General features: G+C 44.3%; 1 protein-coding gene and 1 long non-coding RNA gene across 4 annotated transcripts in view; one reads left to right on the forward strand and one right to left on the reverse strand.

The window, feature by feature from the left end:
• MAP4K3 (mitogen-activated protein kinase kinase kinase kinase 3) overlaps positions 1-10738 on the reverse strand; it is a 193967-nt gene extending 183229 nt beyond the window's left edge. For both annotated transcript variants that reach the window (XM_082641992.1, XM_082641991.1), the window contains exon 1: positions 10357-10738. In XM_082641992.1, the coding sequence (XP_082498118.1) occupies positions 10357-10452 (96 nt within the window). In that variant the 5' untranslated portion in view covers positions 10453-10738. The remainder of the gene's footprint in view (positions 1-10356) is intronic.
• A 118-nt stretch (positions 10739-10856) lies between these two features.
• Positions 10857-15938, forward strand: part of LOC309815293 — a 117362-nt gene continuing 112280 nt past the window's right edge. For both annotated transcript variants that reach the window (XR_014295837.1, XR_014295838.1), the window contains exon 1: positions 10857-11097. This is a non-coding gene — a long non-coding RNA (uncharacterized lncRNA). The remainder of the gene's footprint in view (positions 11098-15938) is intronic.

Below are 15938 nucleotides of genomic sequence, written 5' to 3' on the forward strand. Positions count from 1 at the left end.
TATATCTTGCTCCCAAAATCCACCTCCTCAATTTGGGATGATTTGTTATCTATTCAGGTATTCCACAGATGCAGGGTACATCACGTTGATGGTGGAGCTTTAATCTGCTGCTTCTGAGGCTGCTGGGAGAAATTTCCCTTTCTCTTCTTTGTTTGCACAGTTCCCGAGGTTCGGCTTTGGATTTGGCCCCGCCTCTGCGTGTAGGTCACCTGAAAGCGTCTGTTCTTCGCTCAGACAGGACGAGGTTAAAGGAGCAGCTGATTTGGCGGCTCTGGTTCAGTCAGGCCAGGGAGAGGGAGGGGTACGGATGCGGGGCGAGCCTGTGGTGGCAGAGGCCACCAGCCTGATGTACGCCGTGTGTTCTCCCAGGGAAGTTGTCCCTGGATCATAGGACCCTGGTAGTGGCGGGCTGCACAGGCTCCCAGGAGGGGAGGTGTGGAGAGTGACTTGTGCTTGCACACAGGCTTCTTGGTGGCAGCAGCAGCAGCCTTAGCGTCTCATGCCCATCTCTGGGGTCCGCACTGTTAGCCGTGGCTCGCGCCCGTCTCTGGAGCTCCTTTAAGCAGTGCTCTTAATCCCCTCTCCTCGCTCCCCAGGAAACAAAGAGGCAAGAAAAAGTCTCTTGCCTCTTCGGCAGGTCCAGACTTTATCCTGGACTCCCTCCCGGCTAGCCGTGGCGCACTAGCCCCCTTAAGGCTGTGTTCATGGCGTCAACCCCAGTCCTCTCCCTGCAATCTGACCGAAGGCCGAGCCTCAGCTCCCCGCCCCCGCCCGCCCTGGCTGGGGAGCAGACAAGGCTCTCGGGCTGGTGAGTGCTGGTCGGCACCGATCCTCTGTGCGGGAATCTCTCCGCTTTGCCCTCCGCACCCCTGTTGCTGCGCTCTCCTCTGCGGCTCCGAAGCTTCTTCCCTGCCACCCTGTCTCTCCCCCAGTGAAGGGGCTTCCTAGTTTGTGGAAGCCTTTCCTCCTACACGGCTCCCTCCCACTGGTGCAGGTCCCGCCCCTATTCTTTTGTCTCTATTTATTCTTTTTTCTTTTGCCCTACCCAGGTACGTGGGGGAGTTTCTTGCCTTTCGGTAGGTCTGAGGTCTTCTGCCAGCATTCAGTGGGTGTTCTATAGGAGCAGTTCCACGTGTAGATGTATTTCTGATGTATCTGTGGGGAGGAAGGTGATCTCCGCGTCTTACTCTTCCACCATCTTCTCTCTCTTACTCTTCCGCCATCTTCTCTCCGCAACTAACTTTTAATTGTCAAGTTGTGGAGATGTATAAGAGGAAAATACCCACAATTACCTGAAAAGGCTGTTAAAATATTCTCCTTTTCCAAATAAATACATGTGAGAGACCAGATTTTCTTCACATGTCAACCAAAACAAAATATCCCAATAGGATGAATGAAAAACACATCTGAGAAACAGCTGTATTCTATTTAACCAAATATTAAAGAGACTTGCAAAATGTACAACAATCCCACTCCCTTCACTCAATTTTTGTTTGGAAAACAGTTATTTTTCATGAAAATGTCATTTATGTTAACATGTAATAGGTTTATTATTCTTTTTAATAAATTAATATTTTAAAAAATTTCTCAGGTATAATTGCTAATATAGTCAATAGCAATAGATATAATTAACATAAACAACTTTGGTGTACTCAATAATTTTTAAGAGTACAAAAGGATTCTGAAACAGACTCTATTTTACAGATATTTCTGTCCTTCCACTCTCATTACAATTGCCAGAATAATCCTGGGCACTTTCAACATTATTATTTCTTGTACAAAAGCCTTAGTGTTCCCAACATCCTGTCACTTCCTATCTACACAATTTTACCTGGCTTCCAAGAACTTCGTAAATTGGCCCTGCCTTATCTAGCAAATTTTACTTCTCCATGCTCCCCAACACAAGTCTCCATGTTACTTAATCCTCCCTTTCAGTCTCTAACCCTTTACTCCTGTGGTTAAACGCTCACCTGGAAAGCACCCCCAGCCCCTATTCCCTCCTCTGCTTTCCTCCTCTCGCCCTGCCTCCTCCAATCTAAACTTTCTCATCATAAGGGCCCAGAGAGCAAATAGGACAATGCCTTGAACGTCAGGCTTAAACCACCAATGGAGTATAATCTTTAAAAATTTTGAATCACTATATTGTATACCTGTAACTAATACAATATTGTACAGAAACTATACTTCAATTTTTTAAAAAAGGTGTGCACTTTAGTTTATAGGCCATGAGGAGAAGATTCTTTGAGCAGAAGGTGGATGATTTATACAGAAAGAATTTTCTTACCACCTCAAGTTTCTAAGAAGAGTTTAAACAAACTAAATAAATGTCTTCTTTGGACATACCTAAATTTACGGTCAAACCTAAGATTTTTCCAATAGACTTTAAGGACTAAGGGAGGTGATACACTGTCACATTAGGAATCCAAACCTAAAATCTCAAGTCAAGGCAGCTGGAACTCTGAAACATGGCATCTTCCAGAACCAAAAAAACTGTAAAAAACAAAAGTAGAAAACGAACATGATTTCATCTCTCAAATCTAAGGCCTTTTGGTATTGGTGAACAAAGTCCTCTTCCTGATTAGAAGTCCAATTTAATCATATTTTCAAAAAACAAAACCCAGTATGTAATAGCTATATATATTCACTAGTCTCTAAATGTCTTTACTTTAAAATGACAGAGTATTCTCATATGTATGTAAGTTATGAACATTGCTTATTATGCAGAAGATACATTAAACCCACTGATTTAGTTTAGGTCTAATAATAAACCACAATGTTTAATTCATTCTATACCCACTATGGCCAGAGATCTAGGTCAAGCCCAATGTCATCTCCACTTTAAAACCTGCTATGATTTCTCCCAACCAGAAATAATGATTTCCTTCCTCTAAACTTAGGTAGTAGCACACGGTTTGTTCCTCTCATGCCAGTTCATTCATTCATTCCACAAATATTTACTGAGAGTCTAAATATGTGTTAGGCACTTTTCTATGTTCTGGGGATACAGCCATGAACAAAACAAAACCACCAGCTTCCTGGACTTACACTCTAGCGGGGAAAGAAAGGCAATAAACAAATAAATATAAGGTGATACATGCCACAATGAAAATTAGGGAGAGTAAGAGGCAAAGCTGAATTTTTTATAAAGCTAATAAAACTTACAGTTCAGGCCTCCTCACTTCCCCGGGGCCTCTATGAGGGATGAAAGTTACTGGGACATGTAGAATGTTGTTGGTGGGGAAGAGAAGCCCGGTGGCTATCAGGAAGCACTACATGACAGCATTTTTGATCAAATGCCTAAAGAGACCTCAGAAGAAAGGGACCTGACTCTTAAGGTTACAGCATTTTGTTGGGACATCTTTTCTAACTCTAAATAATTATTCACTTTCACACCAACCTTTTTATTCTAATTTATTTGTTTTATCAACGAGGGTACCCAAATTACTGTATAAAGTTCAGGGCCTACAAAATCTGGATCCATCCCTGGTAAAGACAGAAGTGGGGAGGAGCTGTTTTTTATAGGATGATAAGGAACAGGCACATTAAAAGGTGACATTTGAGCTGAGACCTGAGGGAAATGAAGAAACAAACCATACAGATATGGGGGGGTGGGTTACGAGCACAGACAGCAAGTGTAAAACCACTGAGGCAGCAGCACGAGGAGCAGAGTAGGTTAGGAAGACAGGAGCAGGAAAAATACATAATAATAAACAGTATTACCGACAACTAACCAGTACTGAGTATGACGTGACAGGCACTGTCCCAAGTACTTTTTAAAAATATTCCTTTCTTTATTATTTATTTATTTATTTTGGCTGTGCCGGGTCTTAGTTGTGGCACGCGGGCTTCTTAGTTGCAGCACGCAGACTCTTAGTTGCAGCACGCATGCGGGATGTCGTTCTCTGACCAGGGATCAAATCCAGGCCCGCTGCATTGGGAGTGCAGAGTCTTACCCACTGGACCACCAGGGAAGTCCCCCAAGTACTTTTCTAAGCATCTCCATTTTACAACGGAGGAAACTGAGGCACAGAGGGAAGGATTAGGTAATTGGCTAGTGGGTGGTGAAACTAGGCAGTCTGCCTCCAGAGCCTGGTCTTAAATCACTATGCTGAATATATACTACCAAATGTAAAATAGATAGCTACTGGGAAGCAGCCGCATAGCACAGGGAGATCAGCTCCGTGCTCTGTGACCACCTTAGAGCGGTGGGATAGGGAGGGTGGGAGGGAGATTCAAGAGGGAGGAGATATGGGGATATATGTATATGTATACCTGATTCACTTTGTTATAAAGCAGAAACTAACATACCATTGTAAAGCAATTATACTCCAATAAAGATGTTAAAAAAAAAATCACTGTGCTGTGCTACAGAGAAGTCAGTTGTCTAGATTATGGAGTGTCAAGACAATCTCTCAGCCAGTAAGAGATTTAATGTGCTAGAAAAGAGGAAATCAACACAGTTTTGATCTCAAATTATGATAGCTAAAAGTAGGTTCACAATTTATGTCCCTGTAAATAAAGTACCAAGTCTTGTCATTTTTCCTACTCCACACACAGTCCCTAGAACCTTTCCTTTCATATTACAGCTATTCAGTGTAGGATGAATGTTAAATGGACTCTCATGAGAGAATGACTAACTATTCATTCTCAATACAAAATAATTAGATGTTGTTTCACAAGTAAATATACATACAAATCAAATCTTGGAGGTAAGTACCTCCTTTAGGGAATCAGATCCATATCAAAGGCAGGTAAGCTGTTTGTATCTACAGAAATTATCCCACAATCTGTTCCACTGTCCTTTTCCACCTCAAATAACTACTGATACGAGGAAACTCTACCTTAATTTACCTTAAATACTCAAACAATCATTCTGAAGTTTAGGACCACTTCCTCTGGTCCCTCTAGACTCTGTCCTCCATGAAAGTAAAAATGGGCATAATCCGGATACACGTTTCATTTTCCTTCAGCTGTTCTTTTCTAAATGCTTAAGGTCTTCACGTCCCTCATAGGAGGCGAGGTTTCAGAACTGAGTTTTCCAGAAAAGTTCTTATAAATCCTGACTATGATGAAAGAATTAGTGTTTGATGATATTAATCGGAATACCATGAGAGACGCAGAGTTACAAACAAGTCAACACATAATTCACTGAATACTTGAACATACAAATTAATTTCCTGATTTCACTGTCCAACCTTCAATTTTTCTCCTGTCAGCTTTCAGAGTCTCTCTACATAGATCACCATGTGAATGCTACCTTGGAGCTTAGCCACATTACAGCCTCTGCTTCAGAGGGAATGGCTTCCAAACACACACAGATAAAAGCAATATCAACATTTCCAAAGCATGTTCTACAAGACACCAGTTCTAAGGACAAGCAATCGGTATTACAGAGAAGAATCCCATCATCAAGTAACTTTGGAGTTTGCTGGGTTAAGCAAAGTTTACCAGGTTTCTTTACCATAGGACTTCTCGGTCTCTGATACACTCATAGTACTGCTTTCCCTGGAGCATCCTGGTCACAGTTTTTTGTTTGTTTGCTTGTTTGGCTGCATCCCACAGCATGCAGGATCTTCTTAGTTCCCCGACCAGGGATCGAACCCGTGCCCCCGGCATTGGAAGTGCAGAGTCCTAACCACTGGACTGACGGGGAAATCCCCTGGTCACAGTTTGGAAAATGCTTATGAAGTCCAGTCTGGAAGTAAAAGATGATTCCAAGGCTTCAAGCCTTAACAAACTGACCCTACTGGGGCTTTTGACATTGTCTCCATTTGTCAGCTGGAGATAATGGGCTAAAACTCAGAAGGCACAAGCTGGAGGCATCTGGGAGTCATTCACAGGGACAAAGCTAACACCACAAGACCAGATGAGATACTCCCTGAGAAACACGTGAAGACCAGTACTTCAAAACAACCCTGCCTTACCCTATCTCTAGCTTTAGTATTGTCTCTCTAGCAATAAATCTAGAAAAACATCCGTAAATGAAGACTCTAAGGGTAGGAATAATACAAATTAAACTGGAAAACTGCCTGAGAAAAAATAGCATAATGCATGTGAAAATCATACTAATGTTGATAAATGTTGATAATGTGATATGGTATACAAAGACCTAACTTCTCCAAGTAATCGCTTTCAAGTGACAAACCTATAGATCATTCATTCTCTTCTTTTTTGGGATCATGGAACTCTCTGAGAATGTAATAAATACCAAAAGCCATCTCTCCAGAAAAACACACACACATACAACATTAAGCCTATAAATTTCCAAGGGTTTCATGGGCCCCCTGAGGCTCAACCACAGAGCCCTTTCTAGCTGTCAACTCCCAAGTCCCTGAGTAACTCCTGCTACAGATACTTCACCTGACAGATAAAGCCCAGAGTTACAGGACATTTAAAAGTATGTAAGTCTTTTCTTTTTTTTTTCCTTTCTTTTTTTTTTTTTTTTTTTTGCGGGTACGTGGGCCTCTCACTGTTGTGGCCTCTCCCGTCGCGGAGCACAGGCTCCGGACGTGCAGGCTCAGCGGCCATGGCTCACAGGCCCAGCCGCTCCGCGGCATGTGGGATCCTCCCGGACGGGGGCACAAACCCGTGTCCCCTGAATCGGCAGGTGGGCTCTCAACCACTGTGCCACCGGGGAAGCCCAGCCTTTTCTTTTTAAACTATATTTTCATGTACTTTAAGACAGTGCAGAGGAAATGTATATTTGCATTTTTTTGGCCTCAAAAAAATTAAAACGTATTTGTTGAGTGAAACAAGTCAACAGCATAAACAGAAGGGCATATGATGGTAATAATACCTTCACAACAAAACAGCTCTGAGAGGCTAAGTGATTTTATAAGGCCAAAGAGCTAATAAATTCTAGATCTTCCACATCCTAGCTCAGTACTTTTTAACTAAACCATGCCACCTTAAATATAATAAGCATATTATTACACTGCATAGGATATAGTTTTCAAAATAAAAATCACTTAAAACACCAACCTTCTAAGAATGACTATAAATAATTAGGCCTCTAACTTATTTACTTAATCGGATCATTCCATTTTTAGCACCTAAATACTGACAAATTAAGGAGCAAATTATATGTACTGGCTTTTGAAAAAAATTCTTTAAGGCACTACTCTCTAATCAACACCATCTGTATAAATAATGAAAATCGAAAACAGCAAAATACAAAAAAATCTGTTATCTTTATAGCATGAACATGACTACGTACAGACAAAAATACAAATAGTTTAAGCTTTGGGTCATTCAGCAAACGGGATATGACGCCAAAAACCACAGAGTTTCTCTGCTTTGGGCCCCTGATATTAGAAGAGTCTGGCAGGCAGGGATCAAGCATCTATTATCTGATGTCCACTTGGCAGACTCTACAAAAACAGTGAGGCCTGGCTGTACAGCAGGAGTCAGGTATTCTAACTACTACTTAAAGATCCACTCTACCTCAGAGTGTGGCTGCAATTAACATGCTAAACTAAGTGTGTGCCTCCATTTCTCCACTGGAAATTCGATAATACATTATCTGCCCATATGCTGGTTAAGGACACAGTAGCTAGAGCAAACTGGTTCACATTTTGGCTTTGCCACCTACGAACTTTGGCAAGTTACTGTAACTTCCCTGTGCCTTAGTTTCTTCTGATGCAAAATGGAGTTAATAACAGCATCTCTTTCATTGGGCTATTGTAAGGATTGAGGTAATACATGGAGAAGTCTTCGAGCACTGCCTGGCAAGTAATAAGCACTCTATAAATGTTAGTTTCCATTATCATTATTTTAAACAGATGACAAGATTAATCAACTTATACCTGCACTGCACTTAGATGTCCTTAGGAAATTAACAGGCCTAATTTTTTTACGTTTTAATCATGTGGCTTAACTACCAGCTGTTTTTTCTAAATATAGTAAATACATGGCCAATTATTCTTGTAAAGAACTGAAAAAGAACTTACTGTCTACCCTGCCACCTAAGCCTGATACATAAGCAAAGGTTCAGTTAACTTTTCATCTCAATATAACCAGACTCCCTTTTTAAAAAATTTATTTATTTATTATTATTATTTTTTTTTTTTTTGGCTGTGTTGGGTCTTCGTTGCTGTGCGCAGGCTTTCTCTAGTTGTGGTGAGCGGGGGCTACTCTTTGTTGCAGTGCACAGGCTTCTCATTGCGGTGGCTTCTCTTGTTGAGGAGCACGGGCTCTAGGCACGTGGGCTTCAGTAGTTGTGGTGCGCGGGCTTCAGTAGTTGTGGCTCGTGGGCTCAGTAGCTGTGGCTCGTGGGTTCTAGAGCGGAGGCTTAGTAGTTGTGGCGCATGGGCTTAGTTGCTCCCCAGCATGTGGGATCTTCCCAGACCAGGGCTCAAACCTGCGTCCCCTGCATTGGCAGGTGGATTCTTAACCATTGTGCCATCAGAGAAGCCCTAACCAGACTCCCTTAACCAACTCTAAGCTACCTGGATTCACTCACTTCAACTTTCACAATCACTACAAATTCCAAGCACAATACCGTAATGGTTATGCTTACAATGGCCTCCTAACTGCTCTTTTACCTCTGCCCCCCATCTCCACTCCCCACACTGCAGTAGGTAAGGCTTGAAAGCTTGTAAAAATCCAAGTCTAATTTCACTCTCCTACTTAAAACCCTGCAATGGTTCCTTACTGTCCTAAAGAGAAGTCCCACCTCCTTACAAGACCAAAGAGGCCTGCATGATCTAGGGTCATCCTCCCTCTCTGGCTACTGAGGCCACATAGGCCTTCTTTCAAATCCTCACCCTGTTCCTTGGGGGCTCCAAGCCTGCACAGATCATGCTTCCTCTATCTGGCATAATTCCCTCTCCTCATTGCCTCTGACTCCCCAGAGGAGCTGAAGTCCTCCTGTTATACACTCTCCTAACCCTAATCCTAATCCTCTCCTCTCTGCAGCACGAAGAAATCAATAAAATAATTATTTAAATGGTTGTTTAATGTTGTTCTTGTCCAAAAAATATAAACAAGTAAGACTTGGGAACATGTCTCTCTTTTAGCGCTACAACCCAAGTGCTTAGATAGATGCACAGTACCTTATACACAGTAGGTGTGTCACATAGGTGACAACATAGACTCCTGTGTTGTCTATGGAGAAAAGTGGTGATATAACTGATGATGGAAAGCAAATCATCCACAAAACAAGACTAATGCAGAATACTGGCTGCACTGTATTAAATATCTAAGTTACCATATGCGTTACAAGTGAAGTAAAAGTAAAAACCTACTGCTTAAAGGTGGGCAAAATAAAGTTAAGACTCAACTTTCCAAAGTAAAGTTAAGTTTCTTTGTGCATCCTCAGGTGTTGTGTGAAACAGGCGGAGTTCCACTTCAGTTACCAGTAAGAAGATACACAACCAAATCAAGACGGCTGCCACATTTGGCACAAGCCTGCTCTTCTTGGCAGTCTCTGTGAGGCCAAGAGTTGAGCTGGCCAGAGAAGCATGATTTATCTGCCACATTTAGAAGTGGTCCCTCTACAACAGGAATGCTATGCTACTAATGGGCTTTGAATTCTAACCTTGCCAAACCAGTACCTTTCCTAAGTATTCAATTCACTTACATATAAAAAAAAAGCTGAATCCTATGTGTCCCTGACAAAAACAAGTTTAATAAGGCATCACAGTCCAATTCGAGTTGGAGAAAAAGTTGCTCTTTCGAAAGAAAAAAAGAAGGAAAGAAGGGAGGGGAAGAAAGAAAGAAAGAGAGAGAGAAAGGGAGAAAGAAAGGGAGAGAGGAAGGGAGGAACGGAGGAAGGAAGAAAGAAGTCATGCTAACCAGATCTCTTTTACAAAAGAAAGTCATTACTTGGAAAATTAAAAGAAACTGGTATGCGGATGCTAGGAGGCTAAAGGTTGAGGGGCTGTCGATGGACGCTGCCCAGTGAAATGACTATCGCCGGGTCTGGTGGGCAGCATTTGCCAACCCACCGCGAACAATCCCAGGTCCGTGGAGAGCACGCAGGTTTGACATAAGCCAAACCCCTGCTGTCCGGCTCGTCGCACTGACCCTGCCAATGCAACAAACGCGCAGACCCTCTCCGCGCGGTGAGGAGCGGAGATGCCGCCGCCGTTCAGCGCTTCCCGGGAAATGCGCGTCCGGGGGAGGCTCAGGTAAGGACCCGGAGGTCTCGGGATTAAACGTTTGGCCCTTTGTTCTCTGCACGGTCGCGGAGCCCTGGGCACCCGCCGCTCCTCCTCGCCCACCGCTCCCGGGCGCCAGCGACTCCCGCCGACAGGCAGCGCAGACTCGGGCGCCCCGACTCGCCGGCGCTCCTCGCCCTCCCCGCGGCGGGTCAGCGCCCCACAGCCTCAGCGGCGCGCGGCCCCTCGCCCTCACCTTGTAGACATCGCCGTAGGTGCCGCTGCCGATGCGCTGAATCAGCTCGAAGTCCTCCTGAGGGTTCCGGCGGGACAGATCGAAGCAGGGGTTCATGGCGGGCCCCGGGTGCCCCCCGCCTCCCTCCCGGGCAGGGGAGGGGGGGCGCTCAGGGGGCCACACGGAGAGTGGGAGCCGCGGCGGGCCCCCTGCTCCCCCGGCGGTCACAATCGCCCGGCTCCACGCTGCGGCCGCCGCCGCGGACGACGACGACCGGCCTAACCGTCCCCGCCCCCCGCAGCCCGCCGCGGCGCCGAACCCGGGTCACACCCACACGGAGCCGATGACGCTCGCAGCCCCTCGCTCCGGGTGAAACTCCAACATGGCTTCCGCCTTCGCCGCTCCTCCCCCTCCCCTTACTCCGGCTCCTCCACCCTCCTCCCCTTTCCCGGCTCCCGCCCGACTGCGCAGCCGCGAGCACGGAGGGAGCGCTCTCCGGCCCCGCGCGCGGCCCTCCCCGTGCGCGCTCCGGCTCCGCGCGCTTGCCTGGCGAGGCCCGGCCCCCGGGCCCTACTCGGCCAAAACGGCCGCGGCTTCCCCGCACGGGGAACCCGCGCGCGACCGCCGCTGTGCCGTGCCAGAAAAGGCTCGCCTGCCCCCGGGACCGCGGAGGGGGGGCAGGCAGAAAGGAGCTCCTATTCGCTTCTCATTTCCCCAGCGACAAAGTCTGACGTCGCCGCATCAGGTCCCCATCCTAAGCAGGTAGTATAGTTTTAATTTGCAAGACGGCCCGTGTCCCGAACTTTTTTTTAGAAGCAACTATACATAGGGCACAGCCGAGTCCCACAGACTTTCTGGGATTGCGGGGAAGGGGTTGTTGTCCTGAGGAAATCCCCTGAAAAAAGTGAGCTGTGCTTGCTGCGACCCCTGACACTCGGGCCCTTGGAGTTGACCTGCCAGGGTGCAAAAAAGGACAGGTCAGGAGGGCGGCCAGGGAGGCGTGCGGAGTGGGTAGGCCGTGGGAAGCTCTGGAGGAAAAACACGCCAAACGGCCGCCAGCCCTTCCGCGTGGAGGGCGTGGGAGGCAGCCAGAGGCCAGAACTAAAGCAGTGCTTGACCTTCACCAGAGGCGTCTGGATTATCACAGATGGGGGAGGGGACCAGCAAGCTGTCTAGCAACCTTGCAAAGGAGAGGTGGGGTGGGGGTGAAGGGTGGAGCGTGGACGAGATCCGTTCCCATATCTGAAATGTCAACCTGTGATGGTCCGCAAGCTCTACAGCTTAACTACCCAAAGCCCCACCCTGCTTCAGACCCAGATTGCAAGCCTTGCATCCCATGTGTGTGGACACCAGCTTCAAATCTTATTATCTGTCCAAGAAAGCCTCTGGGTATGTAGGGCTAATTTTCTGTTCTCAATAAACTGCCCACTAGGCATTTCCAAAAGCTTTAATCAAGTAGGTAGGTGATGGCCACTTCGGCAATACCGCTTTGGATTTTTGCTTCAGAAGCTGTTTTCTAGTACCCGTAGGCACCACACCTTCTGACCGATAATATTCCCTAAGGCCTCGTGGCTCCCCGAAAAACTAGGTCTTATCAAACTTGTTAAATATAAAATAAGTATAATCAAATAATAGTCAAGCGAACTATTTACAGTTAACTGCCTCGTACATTTTTATCTTTTCCATCTCTTTGCCTACAGTCAGATTGCATGTTTACTAAATTCTCAAAGAAGTTGTTTGCCCTATCTGTTGACTAAAAGATGTTGGAAAATGACCATCTCTTCACCTATACAAGTAGACCTTCAATTATCTAGTTTTTAATTATTTTAAAGCATCAGTACTAGGAGCATATTACTTACACTGCTGCCCTATGAATGCTTATCATTGGGTTTCTTCTAGATGGATCGACCTTAAAAGACTCTGGTATCTTGAGAATTAAACTCCTGACTATAAATATTATTCCATGGCTAAGGACCCTGGTTTTTGCCTGTTTAAGGCACTTGCCCAGAGGCAAGCCTTCTTACAGCCTGTCCACTTTTGGAGAATTGTTTGGCCTCCTTAAGCCAAACACGAGGATAATTAGACCAGGGTTCAGATAAGCAGACCTAATAAACTATCTCAAATAGGAACCAGTTCTGCTCTCTTTTTCTGCCTTTTTAATGCTGGAAAGCCAAATTCTCAGGATTGAATGCTGCACAAGAAAGTTCTAATGGTTTCACTGTTTTGTTTGCGAGGATTATCATCTGTGCAGATAACTTTGCATTTGCATCACTAATAGACTTCTTTCAAAGGGAAAAGACATTTCAGTAGGGCTGAAACAGTCTTTAAAGTTTTGTTTGTTCCATTTTGGCAAGGCCAAGCTAGTCCTTTTGAAAAGACATGGATTTGCATGTAAGGGCCTGATTTGCCGTATGAGTTACAACATAAAAGGGCTTTTGCAATCAACAAAGAATAAAATATTTTGTTGTTTGTAATACATACATACAGCCAAATCTGATGTCTCTTTTCTATTCTAACACTCCTCAGCTTCACTAGAAGTAACACTAATGATCACACTTTCTTTGAATCAGAGAAATAACTTCCCTCTTCTATGATTAGAAGCATCCTTAGAAGTCCTAAACTGCTTCTACAGCATCTTTCCTGGACTTACTGCTGCTTGAATACCTTCAGTAGAAGGGAACTCACTGCTTCTGAAGGACCCTGCTTCAGTATAAGATAGTGCTAGTGAATAATCATAACAATAATAAAAAATATCTAAAATTACCAGGTGCTTACAGGGTGCCAGGAACTGAGCCAAGTACTTTCCATGTATTATCTCATTTAATTCTCACAACAACTTGATGACATAGATATTATTATCTCCATTTTTTGAGGCACAGACAGATTAAGCTGCTCAAGGTAATACAGAAAGCTGAAATTTGAATAGAGGTAGTAAGACACAAAGGCCAAGCTCTTAGCCACTAGTCTGTAGTTAAAGTATACTTTAAAAAGTTTCTCTTATGCTAAGCCAAAATCTGCCTCCCTGTTACTCAATTGGAGTCAGTGATTATTAGATTCTAGTTGTGTAGAGTATAAAGAAGAAAAACCAGGGTGCCTGACCTCAAGGAATTTGCAGCCTCACAAAACAGTGTGAGAAGAACAAAGGAGGGACCTAAATGTAGACAGAAAGATGTAGGAATGATGCTAAAGTAAATTTTGAAAAATATGTCAAGAGTTTGCCAGACAAACAGTGGGGAGGTGGTACACTCCAGGCTGGCCACTTAGCCCCAGATCCTTAAAGCATCCAGCCACGTAAGCATCACACAGTAGGGAGCACATAAGGCTAAGATGGACAGTAGCAGTTGCCACCATATCCAGACCACCCTTCTGTTAGCCCATCCCTCGTGCATCTGCAGCTTAGAAATTCCTTGCTCTCCACCCCAGCTTTCAGTTTCATCCTCAGGACCTCTTGTCTAATAACCCACTGGATCCACTTCTTTGGTTTATTGACCATATAGCCACCATTCACATTTTCAGTATACCACCAGCTCTGGGAAAGGAATACTGAGCTAGACTTCACTCAGAAAAGACTCATTGCAACCAGGCCATCTGCCAGGGCAGGAGAATCAGACTCAGACATGGCGTGAAACAATATGGCAGAAAGTTCCAGGAGGTTATATAACCTAGCCTAACACAGCTCTGAGCCTGGCTACCTGGGTTCAGGTCTTGTCTCTGTCTCCTTACTGAACAACCTTGGGAAGTTATTTCAAACTGGGGCTATTATGAAGAGTCGAAAAGAAAATACCTGTAAAAGTCAGCGGTACCTGGCACCACAGTAATCCCACAAAGTATTAATTACTGTTATTTTGAGTACATTTTAGAATGTTTTAAAGGCTGACAGTCATGAGGATGGGGTTGGAGATATGATTTAGGAAGCAAATGCAATAACATAAGAGACCTTGAATTAAGGCCAGGGAGGCCTAGGATGGAGAAAAGGGAAGGAAACTAGGAAATAATTGGACGGTGAGGAAGCGGACAGTGACATGGATGACAAGCAGGTTTCTGGCTCAGACAATTGGGAAGATCCCAAAAAGGTAATAGCATTTGCCATAATAAGAGGAACTGAGGTTATTTGGGGGAGGGTTATAACACTGGGTCAAAATAGATGATTCTGTTTTGTATCTGTTAAATTGGAGGTGCTCAAATAGAAATGTGAAATAAGTGATAAATTTTACATTTATCACTAATAAAAATTAGGGTTGAAACTTAGAAAAAATTTCGGGGCTAATTTTTAAATTTGGCGAGCCATAGTTCAGAAATGTTTGTTGAGCATCTGTTAGGTGCCAAACATATATTAGGTTCTGGCAATGCAATAGGTCCCTGAACTCAAGTGGGGGCTACAGACAAGTTCTCAGATAATTTCTTGACAGTGAGATAAGTACTGAGGTGCAGAGAAGCAAAGCAAGAAGAAGATACTAGATGCCACTCGGGCTAATAATTTGGTTCTTTTTCAACCTATATATATTTTTAATTTCTTTAAATGAATTTCTTAATTTTTTTAAGATAGTAAATGGATATTTTTGAAAGCATGTACTCAACATTTATTTACAGGTGAGGTGGAACCCTGCATGGGGAGTGGGTGGAGATGGAAGTCCTCAGGTGTCAGCTCTCAGCTTCCTCTCTGTTATTCTGAGCAATTCAGCTCTGCTTCCAGACTTGCATACGTCCTAGCACAGTGTTTCTCAGTGGAGGTTTCATTAGCATTTTGGGTAGTCCTTGCTTGCATGGGACTGTCCCCAAGCATTATAACATCCCTGCCCCGCCATCAGTACTGCTCCCAGCCATACTGACATCAACAACATTTCCAAATGCCTAGGGTTGGGCTGGGGGGTGAAGGTAGTGACTAGATTGAAAATGTTTGCCTATCATGTCCCTTTGGAAAACTATCACCCACACCAAACTATTTATTATAGAATTCCTTTCTATTTCATATAGTATATTCCCTGAGAGAAGTCCTGATATATAAACATTGTCCCTTTTATTACATTTCCAATATTTAGCACCCAAGTGATACATCACTGCCCTCTGTAGATGCACAACCAAGATTCCACCTGCCCTTTATTATGTAGTTTCCAGGATCACATAAGAGGGCAACGAATCTAGTCTTTGCAGGTTATGGAAGTCTTTGCAGAGGAAGGAAACTCTAAGCTGAGACTTAAAAGACAAGTTAGAGAATTAGCCAGGCAAGAAGGTATATTCTATACTGAGGGTAGAAAGTTTACATTCAAAGAAGTGAAAGTAGTTCTGTTTGGAGTGAACAACAGATGAGGCTAGAGTGGTAAACAGGGACCAGTCCATTAAGGGGCATGTAAATTGTGTTAAATAATTTGGATTTTTGAGAACACAAGGGGGCTATTGATGGGTTATCAGCACAGGAGTGGCATGATCTTACTTGTGCCTTAGAAACGTTCTGCTAGCTGCAGGTGGAGAATGAATTGAAGGCAGATGGCAAGACTGGAGACAAGATGGGAGAATATGTAATGCAGTATCGTCTAATGAGCAGTCTTTGCTCTGAGCTCCTCATTGGCCTCACTGAGCCTTTCTCAGAGTGGCTCTGCAGTCTG

Source organism: Mesoplodon mirus (assembly GCF_964341445.2).
Source record: "Mesoplodon mirus genome assembly, chromosome: 14".
NCBI classification, from domain to species: domain Eukaryota; kingdom Metazoa; phylum Chordata; class Mammalia; order Artiodactyla; family Ziphiidae; genus Mesoplodon; species Mesoplodon mirus.